General features: G+C 42.5%; 1 protein-coding gene across 1 annotated transcript in view; it reads right to left on the bottom strand.

Annotated features, from left to right (window-relative positions):
• The window catches only part of ARID4B (AT-rich interaction domain 4B), a 197,785-nt gene that overhangs the window by 145,317 nt on the left and 31,345 nt on the right, over positions 1-21,123 (bottom strand). The window contains exon 2 of the mRNA XM_068231813.1: positions 4,470-4,530. Within this exon, the coding sequence (XP_068087914.1) occupies positions 4,470-4,530 (61 nt within the window). The remainder of the gene's footprint in view (positions 1-4,469; positions 4,531-21,123) is intronic.

Below are 21,123 nucleotides of genomic sequence, written 5' to 3'. Positions count from 1 at the left end.
AAAAATTTCATTTTTAACACCCCCACAGTAGTAACACAAAGCATACAGAAGATTCACTGTGACATTTATTTCAATATCTAATATGGCCCTTTAATTATCTACATGTCACTGTACCCTCTATGCGTCAGTCCCTGCACTAGCACTGACGGACTTCTGCAACTGTAATCCTATCATAGTGGAACCCTTGGCAAGCTGTAAATGACAAATGGTATAGTCCTTTTTTTTTTTTTTTAAACTTGGCCCCAACTGCTATAACCCGATGTAAACTCACGCTGTAACCGGCTGTTCTTCCAGCCCCGCACTCTCTACATGCCAGCCAACCAGGGAGGCAGCTCTCAGTAGCACCGCTTTGCACTGCCCAATCACGCTGAAGCTGCTCTCCCCATCCATCCAATCACCGCTGCTCTGCCTGCTTGCAAAGACTCACAAGCGTAGAGCAGCTCTGAGGAGAGCAGCGAGATACAATTCATATGAATCAACAAACAGCAGAGCAGCTTTGAGGAGAGCAGCTTTGAATCATATTTCGCCGCTCTCCTCAAAGCTGCTCTGCTCTTTGTTGATTCATATGAATCATATCTCGCTGCTCTCCTCAGAGCTGCTTTGCGCTTGTGAGTCTTTGCAAGCAGGCAGAGCAGCGGTAATTGGATGGATGGGGAGAGCAGCTCCAGGTTGATTATGCAGTGCAAAGCGGTGCTGCTGAGAGCTGCCTCCCTGGTTGGCTGGCATGTAGAGAGTGCGGGGCTGGAAGAACAGCCGGTTACAGCGTGCATTTACATCGGGTTATAGCAGTTGGGGCCAAGTAAAAAAAAAGGACTATACCATTTGTCATTTACAGCTTGCCAAGGGTTCCCCTATGATGGGATTACAGTTACAGAAGTCCATCAGCGCTAGTGCAGGGAGTGACGCATTAAGGGTACAGTGACATGTAGATATTGAAATAAATGTCACAGTGAATCTTCTGTATGCTTTGTGTAACTACTTTGGGGGTGCTAAAAAATCAAATCTTTTGCGGTAGTGGTCCTTTAAGTAAACTGTAATGCCCTAATATGCTATTTAGATGTTATTCAAAAAGCTTTGATTCCCATTTCCAAACTCCTACCCTCAAGTGCCTCATTAATTGCACTTGTGCCAATTTAACTACCTGACGATCGCTCCCGCCCATGGGCGTGGTTGCGGCGGCAGCCCCAGGACCTCCTAACGCCAATTGGCGTCAAGTCCTGGGGCTGCATTTTGCAGGAGATTGCGCTCGCATCTCCTGCTAGGGGGCGGAGCTCCGCCCCACCTTCAGTCTCCGAGCGGGAGACTGTGAGACGGTGAAACCGCCGTCTTTACAGTTAGTACAGCACTGCGATCAGCAGCAGCAATGTACTGGGGATCAGACCCCATCAACAGAGAGCTCTGTTGCTGGAGAGAAAGGGGGGGGGGGGATCACTTGTGTGCTGTGTTGTGCGGCACTGCAGCTTGGCCTTAAAGCTGCAGTGGCAAATTAACAATAAAAAGGCCTGGTCTTTAGGGGGGTTTAACACTACGGTCCTCAAGTGGTTAAGACTGAAAAAGCTGCCTGCTACTTAGATTAGTATGAATGAAAATAAAATAATAAATTATACCAAAAGCACAGGATGTTTTTAGCTTTTCAGGGACATGAAGGAATGATTTGCATATTCACTCACTGAGCACTCACTCATGCGCAATAGAAACAAGATAACTGAAAATATATGTTCTTTTAAAGAGGAGCTGTCACTATTTCAGCCCCCCCCCCCCCCCCCCCCCCCCTACACACACAAATATAAGGAGATAAATACTTGCTCTACTTACATAACATATGTATTGCACTGTCCACGTTTCGATTTTAGTGATTTTTCTACAGTAAAGATAAGAAAATCCTTCTTAGCATTTCCCATTTCAACTGTGGCTATTTTTAAGCCAATCATGGCATTTCTTCCCTTACTCTCCTCTGCCCGATTGTGTATGCATTGCTCGTCCTCCACTATAGAAAGTGCATTGTCTCAGCATCAGAAATATTGGGCAATCAGAGAGGAACAGAGGTGTGTGTGTGTGTGTGGGGGGGGGGGGGGGGAGGCTTCAGCCAATCAGGCTGCATGAGTTAAGTCTGAGGGGGAAGTAGAGAAGCAAGAAAGGACAACCCAGCATTCCCTGCAACTTCCTTTGTGCATACCAAAATTTGTGTGTACCAAATAAGAATCCGGTAAACTGGGAAATGATCATTTATCAACAAGAAAAGTAATAGTGATTTTAACTTTTGAATTATCTGGTTAGCATCCTTATTACGTGTTTACAAGATAAAAATAAAGAATTGAATTTTGTGACAGTTACACTTTAACCACTTCAGCCTACAGCGCGGAAAATCTCATGCATCCGAGCAACGTTCACCTCCCATTCATTCGCCAATAACTTTATCGCTACTAATCACAATTAATTGATCTATATCTTGTTTTTTCCGCCACTAATTAGGCTTTCCATTCCAAAAATCCATTTTAACAGGAAGATTAAGAAAGAAATGGAAAAATATCATTATTTCTTAGTTTTTGGCCATTGTAGTTTAAAATGAATACATGCTACCGTAATTAAAACCCATGTATTTTATTTGCGTATTTGTCCCGCTTATTACGCCTTTTAACCACTTTTGGATTTCCCAGACGCATAACTACGCCCCTATTGACTTAATGAGCGGATCAGGGGCGTTGATAAACACCCCTGCCGCTATTGTGCTGTGCGGACACGATCGCGGGCGTGCGCGGGTGCGCGCCCCCGTGCGTGCACATGCGCGTGCACCAGCTTCATTTATCTCTGGGTGGGATTGATGAATGGGAGTAATTACTCCCATCACCAATCAGATGCCTGTAACCATGAATGAGCACTGCTATAAGCCAATAGCAGTGCTCATTCATTTGTGAGGTTTACAAACAATGTTGCCAGCACTTAAGAAGATACAGTTACCTTGTAATCACTCCTGAGAGGATTACAAGGTAACTGGATCTTCTTTTCTTGTATTCTGACTGCCACCTAGAGGATTTTATAAATATACCAGGACTTATAAATAAATATACCAGGACTATATACCCCTGATCAACCCTGATTAACCCTGATCAACCCTGATCTAATCCTAGCCTCCCTTGCTTTTTTTTTTATGGTTGGAAATATAGAAATAGTGTATCTTCATTTTTTTCTCTTTTTTCTTTTTAAAATGCATAGAGAATAACATTATTACTAAAATAAAATATCACCCTTGAAAAGCCTAATTTGTGGCGAAAAAAACAACCTATAGATCATTCACATGTGATGAGTAGCAATAAAGTTATCAGTGAATGAATGGGAGGAGCGCTGAAATGTAAAAGTTGTTTTGGTTTTAAGGGAAGAAAACCTGTGATCCTGAAGTGGTTAAATTATGTCCCTATCACAATTTATGGCGCCGATATTTTATTTAGAAATAAAGGTGCATTTTTTCAATTTGCGTTCATCACTATTTACAAGCTTTTAATTTTTAAAAAAAATGAATAAGATGCTCTCTTAACATTTATATTTAAAAATTTTAGACCCTTAGGTAACTATTTATGTAGTTTTTTTGTTTGTTTTTTTAAATTGTAATTTTTTTTATTTATTTTTTAATTAAAAAATGTATGTGGGTGATTTTAGCTTGGGAGGTAAACAGCAATTTTTAGATGTAATATGTTATTCTTTATTTAAAAAATGTATGTGGGTGCAGTTTACTATTTGGCCACAAGATAGCCACAGTCAAAAAAAAGTTCCTGGAGCGTAGGATCACGCTGCCAGGAACTATTAGGAGGCTGCAAACAATTTTTCCAAGCAGAATTACCGCGCTCTCTGCTTAGAAAGCGTCGGTATTTCTCCGGGGGGCTTAGATCGGTAAATGGGAATTATATTCCCATTCACTGATCGGGGGGCTAGCGGCAGGCAGCGGGAGCGTGCCCGATCGCGCGCACTACGCTGCAGGAGCAGCACAGTCTATCTGGACGGATATATCCGTCCAGATAGGGTGAAGTGGTTAAGAAGGCAAATGTATATTTTGTATTTAGCATGAAAGAACATATAAGTTTCTCCTGTTAAAGAAACAAAAACCACATTCACAAAACAATCTTCTTGAAGTTAAAGCATCACAGAATGATCATAAAAAAGTGAAATTTTGTAGACAACTTTACACCAGTACAAGATTGAATAAGGGTAAAAAAAAGCACATCTGCAATATTAACCACTCCATGTAAAATGACTGTTAATAAACATCCTATTTGTGCACCTTTAGTGCAAATAGAGCATTTACAAAAGTACAGCTATTCCACTAAAGCACACGTGGACCGCCGTAGCGCACAGGCACACATTTGAACCCATGGCATGAAGTGATTACAAATGGCAAACGTTGCTTTACAGTAGCTACATTTAAAACTCACTTAGTCCCAGCAGCAAAAAAATAAAGAAAAAAATGTAATACATACCTTCATTATCACTGCAAACTGAGAAAATTTTTGTAGGTTGTTCAGATTTCCAGTCTTAGACCTGACAAAGGAAAGAAAGATTTGTTTAGATTAACAGGTTTAAAATATAACAAGACTCACAATGAAACTGCAAAAAAAAAGAATAAATAAAATCAACCACTGCAATGTCATTTTGCTAGTAGAGAAACTTAACGTTTTTGAACGTAGTAAAAGATATGTCAGCATTGGTATGTTAAAGTAATACACTGTAAAATACAACTTACATTTAAAAAGCACAGCAACAGGCAGTGTATTTTACATAACTTATCTGGGTAAAATTCCTTGAGAAGCATAAAGATAAATCTCTGAATAGCTTATCACAGTCACGTGATCAAGTTTCACTTTTGTTTCCAGTGTAGTCGGAAATAGGAACAAACATGGAGCTTTCCAAGACAGCGATTCAGTCATCTAACTAAATTGGCCACTCATTTCTCCATGAAAACATGCAGCTGAACACTTAATGGAGAAGAGGCACCTTAGGATGTAGAATAAGGAAGGTCAGCTTACCTTCCCAATGATAGTATTAGGGTATATTTGCCTTATTCACAACATGTTTCTCTGAACACAGCTGGCTTCCTCAGGTCTTTAAATCTTTACAGAATATAATAGTAGCTTTAACTGATGAAGCTGGCTGTGTCCACGGAAACACATTGTGAATAAAGGCAAACATCCCCTACTCTTGTGTCATCATTGAAAAGGTAAGCTGTCCTTCCTTATACTACATCTTAGGGGGGCTTTTCTCTATTTGAAGTGCATTCCAACTTAACCTCCGGTAAGTGGAAATCAAGATCCATTCCAGTCCAAATTCACAAGCATTCCCAATGGACTACACAACGGAGGAGACAGTGGCCAGGATATCGACCACTGCCATCACGTAGAAGGGCAGTGCTGAAGATCTCAACACAAAAAGCCATGTCAGTGGTCCTCTTATGCTGGGCATACACAGCATAGATTATGTGCTGGCTCGATCCCGGCGCATCCCTGCTCGTCCCTGCTGGCGCCTGGATCGATCCCAGCTCGTCCCCGCCGGCACTCCTTATCTTCCACTCGATTCCCCGCTATTGTCCGTGTGCAGGGATCGAGCGGGGTATCGATCCGGCGGGTCATCGGACCTGTCGGAAATTATCAATCTAGCCATCAGCGGCTCGATTGATAAGGGCGCATCGGCCCGTGTATGCCCAGCAAGGACTGAGCTTTTTGATTACTTGCTCTTAGCAGTCACCAATCACCTAAAACTTGAGTTTGCCAGAGATGTGTTTTATCATTTAAGTAGAGGAAAAGAATTTCATCATTTGAGAATAGAATGAAATTAGTGTGTACAGAAAGTGCCTATTTGTCCTCATTTCCATGTCATTTCTGCACAGGGTATCCGCAATGGGTAGGCTGAACATTCTCGGTACTCAGTCTGTCTTGTTTGAAAGGTTTTTATGTGCTTAGGGCTTGTTCACACCTATGGTGTTTCGCGGTTTTATTGAGCGCCGGCGATTTAAAAAAAAATGCCCTGTCAATCGCTAGTGCAATGAATCCTTATGGGATAGTTCATATCTGAGCGTTTTGTCAGCTTTCCGCTCAGCAAAGCGCTGCATGTACCATTTTTAGGGCGATTTTGCTACAATGGAAGGTATAGGAATAACACAAAAGGCTCACAAAATCGCTTTGTGCGGCGATTGCGTGCGTGCTTTTAAGAGTCAATACATTGTATTTATTCTTTTCCCGGTCAAATAGTTCACTTCCTGACTTGCGTCAGGAAATAACTTGCGTCAGGAAAAGTGATGTACACAAATTCATAGTGCGCAGGTAAGCGCTGGGGGGGCTCAGGGGGTGAAATCACTCACAAAACAGTGAACTGTTTGATACCCTTCTCTACCTAGGTGATCCAAGAGACTAACTCATAAATGCTCTTTCCAGAAGTGTCTGTGCTCATGGCTTTAGATGACCTTCCATCCCCCACCTAGACTTCCCCGACTTTGTTGACAGTTACAACCAAATTTCACTATCTCAGAAACCAGATTACTTCCAATATGGACAATTATATAACTTTAATGATCCTTTAATTCAGGGCTGTGGAGTCGGAGAAGGGGCAATTTTGGGGTACTTGGAGTCGGAAGAAAATTCACCGACTCAGACTACTAATGAAATTAAACTGCAATTAAAATAGAAAATATGATAAAATGTTCTATTTCTCAGATAATAGTCATCATAAATAAATTTATATTTACAGTAATAGCTGTGTTGTCCACAAAAATGAAATAAATCAACCAAAAAATAAGTTACTTGTGCTGCTTAAATAAAGCAGTCTCCGTATTTTTAAGTCAGATTATACATGTTTGATTGTGACTGCACAGTATATATATGATGTGTACACAGGAATATATATATATATATATATATATATATATATATATATATATATATATATATATATATATATATATATATATATATATATATAGTGGAGTGTGCATAATTATTCAGCCCTGAGTCAATACTTTGTAGAACCACCTTTTGCTGCAATTAAAGCTGCCAATCTTTTAGGGTACGTTTCTACCAGCTTTGCACATCTAGAGACTGAAATCCTTGCCCATTCTTTGAAAAAAAGCTCCAGCTCAGTCAGATTAGATGGACAGCATTTGTGAACAGCAGTTTTCAGATCTCGCCACAGATTCTCGATTGGATTTAGATCTGGACTTTGACTGGGCCATTCTAACACATGGATATGTTTTGTTTTAAACCATTCCATTGTTGCCCTGGCATTATGTTTAGGGTCGTTGTACTGCTGGAAGGTGAACCTCTGCCCCACTCTCAAGTCATTTGCAGACTCCAAGAGGTTTTCTTCCAAGATTGCCCTGTATTTGGCTCCATCCATCTTCCCATCAACCCTGACCAGCTTCCCTGTCCCTGCTGAAGAGAAGCACCCCTAGAGCATGATGCTGGTACCACCATATTTGACAGTGGGGATGGTGTGTTTAGAGTGATGTGCAGTGTTAGTTTTCCGTCAAATTTTGGCCAAAAAATTCCATTTTGGTCTCATCTGACCAGAGCACCTTCTTCCACATGTTAGCTGTGTCCCCCACATGGCTTGTGGCAAACTGCAAACAAGACTTCTTATACTTTTCGGTTAACAATGGCTTTCTACTTGCCACTCTTCCATAAAGGCCAACTTTGTGCTGCGCACGACTAATAGTTGTCCTTTTGACAGATCCCCCCACCTGGGCTGTAGATCTCTGCAGCTCGTCCAGTCACCACGGACCTCTTGATTGCATTTCTGATCAGCGCTCTCCTTGTTTGGCCTGAGAGTTTAGGTGGACGGCCTTGTCTTGGTAGGTTTACGGTTGTGCCATACTCTTTCCATTTCTGAATAATCGCTTGAACAGTGCTCCGTGGGATGTTCAAGGCTTTGGAAATCTTTTTGTAGCCTAAGCCTGCTTTAAATTTCTCAATAACTTTATCCCTGACCTGTCTGGTGTGTTCTTTGGACTTCATGGTGTTGTTGCTCCCAATATTCTCTTAGACAACCTATTAGGCCGTCACAGAGCAGCTGTATTTGTACTGACATTAGATTACACACAGGTGCACTCTATTTAGTCATTAGCACTCATCAGGCAATGTCTATGGGCAACTGACTGCACTCCAGCCCACACCAAAGGAGGCTGAATAATTATGCACACACCACTTTGCAGTCATTTATTTGTAAAAAAAAATGTTTGGAATCATGTATGATTTTCGTTCCATTGCTCACGTGTACACCACTTTGTATTGGTCTTTCACATGGAATTCCAATAACATTGCTTCAAGTTTGTGGCAGTAATATGACAAAATGTGGAAAACTTCAAATACTTTTGCAAACCAACATACACATACACACAGTTGTGTTCAAAATTATTCAACCAGAACACGATCACAAAAGTTTTGGGATAGTGTTCTGTGGACTGATGAAACAAAATAAGAACTGTTTGGGCCCATGGATGAACGCTATGTTTGGAGGAGGAAGAACAAGGCATATGAAGAAAAGAACACCTTGCCTACTGTGAAGCATGGCGAGGGATCAATCATGCTTTGGGGCTGTTTTGCTTCTGCAGGTACAGGGAAGCTTCAGTGTGTGCAAGGTACCATGAATTCTCTTCAGTACCAGGAGATATTGGAGGAAAATGTGATGCAGTCTGTCACAAACCTGAGGCTTGGGAGACGTTGGACCTTTCAACAGGACAATGATCCCAAGCATAACTCCAAGTCCACTAGAGCATGGTTGCAGATTAAAGTCTGGAACATTTTGGAGTGGCCATCGCAGTCACAAGACTTAAATCCGATTGAGAACCTCTGGTGGGACTTAAAGAAAGCAGTTGCAGCGCGCAAGCCTAAGAATGTGACTGAACTGGAAGCTTTTGCCCATGAAGAATGGGCTAAGATACCCGTAGATCGCTGCAAGACACTTGTGTCAAGCTATGCTTCACATTTAAAAGCGGTTATAACTGGAAAAGGATGTTGTACTAAGAATGAATGTCACTTGGGGGTTGAATAAAACTGATAATGATGTGAGCACAGAAAAGTCATTTGTGGTTATTTCATTATAAATGTTATGTTATATTTGTCTGACTTACAAGTGCCTCTTTGATTTAATTGTAAACAAGATGACTGAAATGATCAAAATCAAACTGGCCAAAACACTCAATTTCAGTGGGTGTTGAATCATTTTGAACACACACACACTAAAAATTATACATATATATATATATATATATATATATATATATATATATATATATATATATATATATATATATATATATATATATATATATATATATATATATATATATATATACACACACATACATACACATATACACACACACACACACACACACTAAATAACATCTATGCTGCAAGAATAAAGCAGCCTGACGTATAGCTGTGTCACTAATAGAGATGGTCAATGAGATGGAAATAATTCTGTGTTGATGCTGGTTTATACAAATGTATGCACTCCCTTTGCTCATAAAATCAAATAATTTGATATGTTGTTAAAATTTGGTTTGGTGACTACAAATTAAATGGTACTTGACACGGATGAAAAGAAAATTTTTATACATACCTGGGGCTCCCTCCAAACCCATTCAGGCTAATTAGTCCCTTGTAGTCCTCCTCCACCACCTGGATCTTCTGCTAGGAGTCCCGGTAATTCAGTCAGCGCAGTCTGGCCACGTGCCGCTCCCACAGCCAGGAACATTCTGCACCTGCGCAAGAGTGCTGTGCAGGTGTAGTACGCTCCCAGCGGCAGAGTGTGTGCATGCGCACTATGCCCAACTGGCTCAAGTACCTGGACCCATAGCAGAAGATCCAGGTAGCGGAGGAGGACAGCGAGGGACCGATTAGCCTGAAGGGGGCTGGAGGAAGCCCCAGGTTTGTATAAAATTTTCATCTGTCTACGGTTTACTTTATGTTATACAGTAGTACTATACTCTACATATGCACTCCTCACAGTGCTGCAGGGAATCCACTGAGAATGTTGTGCACATTGAACACAAAGGTGTTGTCTATCACCCAAAAACCTGGTTCAGATTGTACATGAAGAATGTGTAATAGAGGAGGAATAGCCCCATTCTCCTGCAGAGTACCTGCACATCACTCTTACATGTACCCACAGTTACATTGCCTAGGGCAGGCATGGGCAAACATGGCCCTCCAGCTGTTAAGGAACTACAAGTCCCACAATGCATTGCAGGAGTCTGACAGCCACAGTCATGACTCAAAAAGGCAAATGCATTGTAGGACTTGTAGTTCAGTAACAGCTGGAGGGCCGAGTTTGCCCATGCCTGGCCTAGGGCCTGATAGATGTTCTTTCTTGTCCTGTCTTCTACAAGTACTCTTACCAAGGAATAGTTTCAGTCTATGACTAAGTATTAGAGGCAGAAGATCAGTCCACTAGCCAGGTAACTGGTATTGTTTATAAGGGAATAAATATAGCAGCTTCCATATCCCTCTCACTTCAGTTGTATTATAAAATTACTAAGCGTTGGCAGTTAACGGGAACCAGAGAAGCCAGCGTTAAAAAAAGAAAGAAGATTTCATACATACCTGGGGCTTCTTCCAGCCCCATAACCCTGCATCGCTCCCACGCCGCCATCCTCCACTTCCTGGATCGCCGGTTCCTGTCACTTCCGGCGGACACGGACAATTATTATAAAGCACAGGGGCTCCCTCCATACCCGTACACTTGCGGCTGCGCACTATGCAGCTGCACGCGTAAGGGCCCGTTTCCACTAGAGCGAATCCGCATGCGTTGTCTGCATGCGGATTCGCATAACCAATACAAGTGGATGAGACTGTTTCCACTTGTCAGTTTTTTGGTGCGTTTTTCTGTGCAGGATTTTTCTGCACGGTAGGGCCTGCAGAATTCGCCTGCGTGTGGAATGCAGGCGATTCGCAGGCAATGTATTTAATAGGGGAAATCGCACATGCGTTTTTTGCCGCGAATTCGCACTAAAACTAATGTACATTGAGCCAGGCAGCGACATGGTTAAAATTGCTGATAGCCTGCCTATGCGAAATCGCATGCGAAATCGCGTCAAAAATCGCATGCGGAATCGCATCCGCATGCGATTTTGTCAGCGGTGGAATCCCAGCGATTCGCACCGCACTAGTGGAAACGGGCCCTTAGGGTATGCCGGGAGCCCCTGTGATGTGGACGATTGGCCACGTGCTGCCGCCGACTGGCCGCAAATAGAGGACCCGGGACCGCCGGATCCAGGAAGCGGAGGCCGGCGGTGTGGGAGCGATCCGTGCGTATGGGGCTGGAGGAAGCCCCAGGTATGTATAAATTCTTTTTTCTGGGGCCTCTGGTTACCTTTAAAGAGACTCCGTAACAAAAATTACATCCTGTTTTTTATCATCCTACAAGTTCCAAAAGCTATTCTAATGTGTTCTTGCTTACTGCAGCACGTTCTACTATCACCATCTCTGTAATAAATCAACTTATCTCTCTCTTGTCAGACTTGTCAGCCTGTGTCTGGAAGGCTGCCAAGTTCTTCAGTGTTGTGGTTCTGTGATGCATCTCCCCCCTCCTGGCCCCTCTATGCACACTGCCTGTGTATAATGATCTCTTGAGATACAAAAGGAAGGATGTATACAGCCTGCTTGTGTATGAATGTATTTTCTATGTGTGGACATACTGTACATCAACCTACTTCCTGTTTTGGTGGCCATTTTGTTTGTTTATAAACAAACTTTTTAAAACTGTTTTTAACCACTTTTAATGCAGCGAGGAGCGGCGAAATTGTGACAGAGGGTAATAGGAGATGTCCCCTAACGCACTGGTATGTTTACTTTTGTGCGATTTTAACAATACAGATTCTCTTTAAGAGAAGCATTTCATATTACATACTTTCAATCAACAAAATTGTAATATGCAAATTAGAGGAGTCGGTGGATTTTTGTACTGACTCCACAGCCCTGCTTTAATTCAGAATCTTAAAAACAAGTGTTCAGTATTAAAGAAGCTACCACCTAATCTGATATGGAATATACATCTAATATAAATTATCTTTTTACCCTAATACAAATATGTTTTAGGCAAACACCAATTCCCTTGCCAAACACTTAAAAAAATATTGTTTTGTGCTTCACTAAGACCAAATCACCAGAATCACCTAGAATAGCGGTCTGTACACTCCAACTACCAGGTGGGCCATGCATGTCTGCATTTTTATACTTATTTCTTTGCAGTAGTCTTGGTCACTGTCCGTTGGTGGCTATAATAAGATAAATATAATCCGACAGTTACATTTGAGGCAGCCAGATTGGGCCATTATGAGCGGCTGACTTTTGATATATCTGGGCACCTCGCAGGAAGTGTTAAAGGAACACTCCAGCGAAAAAAGTTAAGTTAAAATCTGACCGGTTTTGGTTTAGTCCATCTACTTATGGGGGATTCTCAAAGTTTTCTTTGATTTCAAATAATTTCTTGAAAGCAAGTTGCAAATCTAACTGCCAAAATAGTGTGCAAGCGAGTAGGGAGGCTGGCGGTTATCGTACTGTTTTGGCAGTCAAAACTATTGTTCAGGAAATGCTTCTGAAAACAAAGAAAATACTGAGAATCCCCCATGAGGAGATAGACTAGTCCAAAACCTGTCGGTTCTGTCAGATTTTATTTGCTTACTTTTTTTTGCTGGAGTGGTCCTTTAAAAGGTATGGTGGTCTGCTCTTCAGCTTGGTAAAGGGATCTTCTGGTTCTCTATTTACTGCACTTTGGCTTAAGTCTTATCTGCCCCATTTCTAGCATATTTCAATCCTGTTTTATGGGCTAGATCAGGCATTAAACACCTCCAGCATGCAGAAGCACCTTTTATCCTTCAACTGCCTTAACCACTTCCCAACTGAGGGGTTTTACCCCTTCAGCATCCGAGCAATTTTCTCCTTTCAGCGCTCCTTACATTCATTCGCCTATAACTTTATCATTACTTATCGCAATGAAATTAACTATATCTTGTTTTTTTCGCCACCAATTAGGCTTTCTTTAGGTGGGACATTATGCCAAGAATAATTTTATTCTAAATCTGTTTTAATGGGAAAATAGGAAAACATATGGGAAAAAAAACATTATTTTTCAGTTTTCGGCCATTATAGTTTTTAAATAATGCATGCTACTGTAATTAAAACCCATGAAATGTATTTGCCCTTTTGTCCCGGTTATAAAACCATTTAAATTATGTCCCTATCACAATGTTTGGCGCCAATATTTTATTTGGAAATAAAGGTGCATTTTTTTCAGTTTTGCGTCCATCCCTAATTACAAGCCCATAGTTTATAAAGTAACAGTGTTGTACCCTCCTGATATAAATATTTAAAAAGTTCAGTCCCTAAGGTAACTATTTATGTATTTTTTTTAATTGTACATTTTTTATTTTTTTTTTAATTACAAAAAAAAAAAAAATGGGGAGTGTGGGAGGTAATGAGTTAATTTTTTTTGTATAAGTAATGTATGTGTGTGTGAAAAATAGTTTAGGGTGTAGTTTACTATTTGGCCACAAGATGGCAACAGTTTAATGCGACCTCCAAGCTTCCTTCCGGAAGCTTGGAGGAAGTACAAAGAGGCTGGTATTTTTTTTTTTTTTTTACAATGATCGAGCTGCTTAGCGAAAGCAGCAGATCATTCATTGATCTCCGGGCGAGCGGGCAGCGGCGTGCACGATCGCGGGAGTGCGAGCGGGAGAGCGGACATCGGCGGTAGCGGCGGTAGCGGCGGGGGGTGCGTATATCTACGCTCCGGGCGGGGAAGTGAAGTCCAAAGGAGCGTAGATATACTGTACGGCGGCGGGGAACCAGTTAAAGTTATCCCGTGTTGGGGGAGGGGGTGTTAGCCCCCCCCCCCGTTTCTCGGACTTCATTCGGCTCTGGTATCCTTTAAAGGGAACTAGAGGTGAAAGGGGTATGGAGGCTGCCATATTTATTTCCTTGTACACAATGCCAGTTGCATTGAAGTCCTGTTGATCTTCTGGAATAAGTAGTGTCTGAGTCAAATCTAGTCAAATCTGAGTCAGAGTACCTGATCTGCTGCATGCTTGTTTAGGGTCTATGGCTAAAAGTATTAGGGTGCCCACTAACAATCCAGTCTTTTTCATTCAATTTTACCAAATTTATGTAGTATAAGGGTAAATTGAGTGAATATATTGAATGGATAATTTAGGCAGTATCCTTATATTACATAGAAATGGTAAGTTTGGATGAAAGAGATTGGATCATTAGTGGCCACCTTTTAGAGACACTGGATCAGGACTGCCAGGCAACTGGTATTAAAAGGAAACAAATATGGCAGCCTCCATATCCCGTTCTCTTCAAGTTGCTTTTAACCTCCCTGGCGGTAAGCCTGAACTGAGTTCGGGCTATGCCGCCGGGAGGCACCGCTCAGGCCCCGCTGGGCCGATTTGCATAATTTTTTTTTTGTTACACGCAGCTAGCACTTTGCTAGCTGCGTGTAACCTCCGATCGCCGCCGCTACCCGCCGATCCGCCGCTATACGCGTCGCCGCAGCCGCCCCCCCCCCCCCAGACCCCGTGCGCTGCCTGGCCAATCAGTGCCAGGCAGCGCCGTGGGGTGGATCGGATTCCCCTTTGACGTCACGACGTTGATGACGTCGGTGACGTCATCCCGCCCCGTCGCCATGGCGACGGGGGAAGCCCTCCAAGAGATCCCGTTCTTTGAACGGGATCTCTTGATCTCTGATCGCCGCAGGCGATCGGAGGGGCTGGGGGGATGCCGCTCGGCAGCGGCTATCATGTAGCGAGACATTGTCTCGCTACATGAAAATTTTTTTTTTTTTTTTTAAAAACCTATTTGCTGCCCCCTGGCGGATTTTAATAAACCGCCAGGGAGGTTAAAGGACTTATGAGGCCAAAATTGTTAAAAAAGTGAAGTACCTGCGAGATGTTTAAATGCACGGAGGATGCCGTCCACGCCCTTCGTGCAGTTCCACTGGGTCCCCTTCCTGAAAGCGCCCCCCGCCCCGATCGCGACCCTACAGGCCAGGTCGGGCTCTCATACCGCTCCTAAGATGGCCGCGGCTGCGCAGTCCGCATTGCCGCGAGTGCGGCTGCGCAGCTCTAGGGCCAACCCCTCTGATCCACGCTACAGTGTGTGGTTCGGAGGGTTGGCCCTAGAGCTGCGCAGCCGCACTCGCGGCACTGCGGACTGCACAGCCGCGGCCAGCTCCGGCGGCCATCTTAGGAGCGTCATGAGAGCCCGACCCGGCCTTTGGGGTCGCGATCGGCACGGGGGGCGCTTTCAGGAAGGGGACCCGGCAGAACTGCACGGAGGGCGTGGACGGCGTCCTCCGTGCATTTAAACATCTTGCAGGTACTTCACTTTAACGATTTTGGCCTCGTAAGTCCTTTAAGAATCAAATGTTCTTTAGGTAGCTACAAGTCAGATATGCATTTGCAAGTCACTTCCCTCGAGGCATCCCACAAGTTAAAACAAACCTTACTGATGCGTTCACTAGACAAGTCACTCTTCCGCAATCTATACTGAATTGACGATGAGGGAATCTCTGTGTGGCGATAGACGTAAGAGGAAGTGGTAGATCGATATACCCAATATTGATTACCAGGATTGAGAAGAGGTGACTGAGGACTTAGACGAATACAAGGTTTTTTTTTTTGGGGGGGGGGGCGACACTTTTTCTGCTTTTCTTCTCTTCCTTTCCTTAGCATTCTAACCCTCCAATAGGTTGAAATTCTAGATAATCATCAAATAAGAGGGAATATTACACCATTCTCAGTACTCCCGTACAATGATTGGTACAATACTGTTGCTATAAACAGGTGGATTCACAATGATGCTCATATTTTGCTTTATTAGAGACAATAGTATAACTATGAGATGTGTATGTGATGTTACAGGATATTCTGTGAATCCTACTTGTAACTGTCAATATATTTGCTTTAATCCTTCTTGCTTGCAGCGGTATTGGAGGTACGAATGCAACTTCTCTTGTTAAGTTTTATCTTTTGTTGACAAAGCAATAGAAATGTTTAAAAAAAAAAAAAGTATGTATTCATCTATTGTAGTTGCGCTGCTCTTCCCTTTCCCATTTGCACTGTGCCTCTTAATGGTCTGGGCACGTCACGTTGTAAACAGATTTCAGCAACAAGTATCAATCTGCGATTCGCATAGCACCGTCTGATGGGCACACTGATGCGATGTGCAGCAGTGTATTCTGACAATGTTGCATGCCCAACACAGAGCTGTCCCATTTAGTATAGTTTAATAGGTTACCTCTGAAACAGAGAAGCAATGTAGATGCCATGCGTTTGTGTAAAATGTATGACCACGTGTTGCAGACATTAAAGTAATTGCTTCCCTGGAATACATGTACAGCATATTCTATCAATCAGCTGTAGACAATACTAGCAATAGACTGGATTAACTATTAACATCCCTGGTGTTAACCTAGAGTCAGGCTTGGGGTGGAAAACTGCAGCTCAGAACGGTAACCAGAGCCTGACTCATGGTAGCCGCCGGGAGGTCTGTGCAGAGTGTAGTGCGCCGCTGGCGTTTCAACTCACATTCCCCTTCCTGTCCTTCGAGGCTCTTCATCCCGCTGGTGACATCACGGTTCGTCATGACGACAGACAATTTCAGTACAGACCGCAATCTTACTACAGACCTTGTTGGCACCCGGAGGACGGAAGGAGAATTGCAGCGCTACATTCCAGGGAGGTGAGCAAATGCTTGGCTGCCGCAAATCTTTCTGCAGTATGATTTTTTTATTTATTTTTTTTAGCTCTGGCTGTAGGGTCTGAAAGTGTGCAAAAAAAAGAGCACCGATATTAGACCCTAAAATCCAGAAACAATACCACCAGGGAGGTTAATGGAAGCAACATTTAGCAAATACAGCAATTTCAAACAAAACAGCAGGTTTTTTTTTTTAAATCAAAAATTTTTTTGTAATGTATTCTTCTTTCTTTACAGTCTCTCCAAATTCCGGACAAAACATGTAGATACAAAGACCAAACTTCCACTTCACATAAAAAGATTGCCTGACACGTGTTTCGCGGCCAACAGCTGCTTCCTCGGAGGCACATCTTATATAAACATCCAAGAATCTGTGTAAAATGGCACCACGCACTGAATTAACAAAAGGAGACTGCACTTAGCGACGTTACCAAACCTCAATGAGCTGCAAGAGACTCTTGCAGCTCATTGAGGTTTGGTACCGTCGCTGAAGTGCAGTCTCCTTTTGATAATGCAGATCGTGGATGCCGAGCTGAAAAGGTAACATGTAGATGTACTGTAATGTAACTAGCAGGGAGATGTGTATACTATTCCTAACTCACTGGCTTGCTTGTGACTTTTCACTCCAGGCTGCATCTAGAGAAGCAACGATAATAAACAAACATTGCTAGAATCTTTAACCCCTAAAAGGTGGCCATACATTAGAACGATTATGGGCAGATTCGACCAAGAGACAAATTTATCTCTAATTGAATCTGATTAGAGATAAATTTGTCTAGTCGAATGCCCATGTAGTGCCCATACACTACAGGTAGATTCCCGTCTGATTTCAGCATGAAATCATCAGGGAATCGGCTGAGCCACCGCCCCCAAAATGTATGTAGTGTGTGCGCATTTATACATTACCTGTCTGTTGTCAACCTCCACGCAGTTTCCGTCCATCTCGCCGGGTTTCGCATACACGCTAACCGCGCGTAGCATCTGACGTGTATGCGGAACCCAGCCAGATGGATGGAAACCGCGTGGAGGCTGACACCGGACAGGTAATGTATAAATGCACACACACACTACATACATTTATACATTGCAGCGGCATCGCAGTCTCTTCACTCATTCTCAATTCGGCCACTGTACCGCTGCACACCCGACCAACCAACTTCAGCCCGACATTTTCCACCGAGCGGCCAATTTCTGTACCAAAATTGGTCGCTTTGTCGGTCGGGCATGCACTTGGCAGCACCAATTTTCATCCAATTCGATTATAATAGTCGAGTTGGATGGTAGATTGGTTGGTTGTCGGCTAATGTATGACCCCCTTTACCACCATCTGAATAAGATTCTTTCAGCAAGGTGATTATTAAACTACCGGTATACACTGAGTGGATGATAGCAACCCCCCTGTGTAAGAACATGGTCTAGTCCTCTAAAAAAGTCTGAAACTTTTGTATCTAGAGGATTTTACAGGAGAGAGGCAGAGCTGTGTGAGTAAGGAAACTGCTCCTGGTACTTGTGGTAATGTTTGCCCTAACATCCAGCATAAAAAAAAAAAATTGTTTTAAAATCGATAGTATTCCTTTAAAGTCTAGTTTGTCCCTTCTGGATTGCTTCTTGTGTTAAGCTGGCCACTAACGATACAATAATTTTCATCCAATCTTACCATTTCTGTGTAGTATAAAGTAAATGACTAAATTATCCATTCAATATAATCACTCAGTTTACCCTTATACTACATAGATTTGGTAAAATTGGATGAAAATGATTGTATTGTTAGTGGCCACCTTTAAGATAATCAATGAGATGCTAATAATTTTTGAGTTGATGCAAATTGTATGTTCATTTTATGCACATATATGCAGCTTGGAACTAATTGTGCCCAATACGGTACAATAAAAACGTTTGATTTTCCCATTTATTCGACCAAAACGATCAAAGTGAATGAGAGTTCAAAATCTTTTCGACCCCAAAAAAAAAAAAAAAAAAAAAAAAAAAAAAAAACAGAATTTATCCCATTTTTTTTTTCCAATAAAAATCCAATCGGACAAGTTGGAAAAATCTTTGTATTCGATCTAACTGAATAATTGAACCAAATTAATTAAATCGAAAATTTTTTTACCATATATGGTCACCATTATGATGATACCATGATTCTGATTTGTCCAATTCAAGGTAGCATACATGTACAAAATATTAGGCTCACGTTGACCATTCCTGCTTCCTTTTTTTTTTTTTTAATTACTATGGCGGCTTACCAACCAACAATTATGGAAACTGCTTAACTGCCAAAATACAGCATTTAAGTTTTATTGTGATATTTTCAAAATATATTAAAACTAATACGGGTGTAAAATGTAGAGACATGCATGCATATTTTCTATCTGTGTATATACACCTGTGTATAAAATATGGCTTTTGGTTTCTGTGGCTCAGAATTAGAAAATCAATGACATAGCCGCTGCCCTGGGAAAAGGCTCTTAGTTAATATGCAAATAAGCCTTGATAAGCACATCAAAGGGCTTAGCGCAAAAAGACAACTGGCAAATATGTAAAGGAGCTTTAATAAGTTTGTGATCACATCTTCATAAGGCGTACAATCATAAAGGCAAATTGTCTTTATGTGACAGATAACAGGTTGTTCAATATTTTAGTTGAGGGCACTTGCCCTTCCTATGAAGAAAACATCAAAAGGCCCTTGACACTCTGGGTTTGTTCAGAGGTCTTCACAGAGATAAAAATCACAGAATTACCACAGTGGCAAGCAGCACCAGAATCCAATGTTTGCACGAGCAGCATGGAATTTGTTTGCACGAGCTGCATGGAATTTGTTTGCACGAGCTGCATGGAATTTGTTTGCTCTCCCTGAGTACTCTGGTTTTTGGTCTGTGGGAAGAAACCATATTATTGGTCAATAGGCTTCCCCCTCAAACTGGCTCTGAACTGAGATAGGCACACTGGGTCATGAGCCCCTCTGGTGGACAGTTACAGAAGTGTTCAATATTCTGTGGAAAAAGTCATTATAGAAGTTTAACAGAATAAGTGCTGGTTCACACTGCACAGAGGAAAAAGCGATCCATGGAAAAACTAATCAATTAATGTGACAAGTCCATTGAACCGGAAAAATTGCTCCTATCCCAAAACTTGCAGAACATTCAGCAGAACAGGTCGAATGGATCCATTCTAACAGAGCGATGTGAAGAGATCCTATTGATTAACATAGGATTTGTTCACATCCATTAGTATACGGCGCGTTTAGTTCTGCTAAATGGACCGTTTTTATTGCCAATCTGAATCAGGCCTAAGAATAAATGTCAAAATGGGGAGAAAGAGCTTACCAAACACCAAGCATTAGTGAGAAAGATGAAGTACCGTAATTTTACTCTCTCTTTAGTCAGTAGCTCCTTATTTAAAGTAAACCATCTGAGATGGTTCACTAGCCCGCATTTATACTTACCTGGGCCTTCCTCCAGCCCCATGAGCACCGTGCCCTCCCTTGCCGTCCTCTTCAGTCCCTCCATTCTACCGCAATAACTCCAGACAATCTTGTCGGTCGCCGCCAGTCATCGGCTTCTGCACATGTGTCTCGGCCATGCACGCACCACTCGTTCCACTCCCATCCCCTGCAGTGTTCTGTGATTGCGCAAAAAGCTCCATGGGACCGGCCGAGCTGCGCATGCGCAGACAACTGGCGGCAACCGACCGGACTACTGGGAGTCGTAGCGGCAGGACGGTGGGGCCGAAAAAAATGGTGAGGGAAGCCATGCTGCTCATGGGGATGGAGGAAGCCCCAGGTAAGTATAAATACAGGCCAGTGTACCATCTTTGATACACTTTAATGTTGTCATATTTTCTTAAAGTCAAAACGAATCGGTTAAAAAATAAATCAGCCAGATACTTACCTAACAAGAGGGAAGGCTCTCCAGCACCGACTCACTGGTAGCAGTATTCACCCAATTTGGTCAAATACTGCCCTCTCTGCTGCCCAAGGAGGCTTTGGAAGTCTTCAGGTGCCTGAGTGCTCCCGCAAGTACCCTCACACGTGCATAGTATGGACCTGCCTATCTTCAGGAGGTTTCCTGAAGCGGGGAAGTAAAGGGATTAACGGAGGGGACTGGGAGAGGAGCAGGAAGGCTCTTCAGGGCCTTGAATGTATTTGGCTGATTTTTTTTTTTTTGATTTTTTTTAAATAGATTCCCATTTACTTTAAAGCTAATGTAACCCCATAAAAAAAAAAAAAAAAAAAAAAAAAAAATCAGATACTCACCTAAGGAGAGGGAAGGCTCTGAGTCCTAATGAGCCTCCCCTCTCCCGGTGCCCGGTGGACTTCGGAAGTCTTCGGTAGCACTCGAGCTCCCGAAGGCCGGCGGCTCCATACTGCGCACGCGCGAGCGTG

This window comes from Hyperolius riggenbachi, chromosome 4, assembly GCF_040937935.1.
Source record: "Hyperolius riggenbachi isolate aHypRig1 chromosome 4, aHypRig1.pri, whole genome shotgun sequence".
In the NCBI taxonomy this organism is placed as follows: Eukaryota; Metazoa; Chordata; class Amphibia; order Anura; family Hyperoliidae; genus Hyperolius; species Hyperolius riggenbachi.
This window is presented reverse-complemented; position numbering and strand designations above follow the sequence as displayed.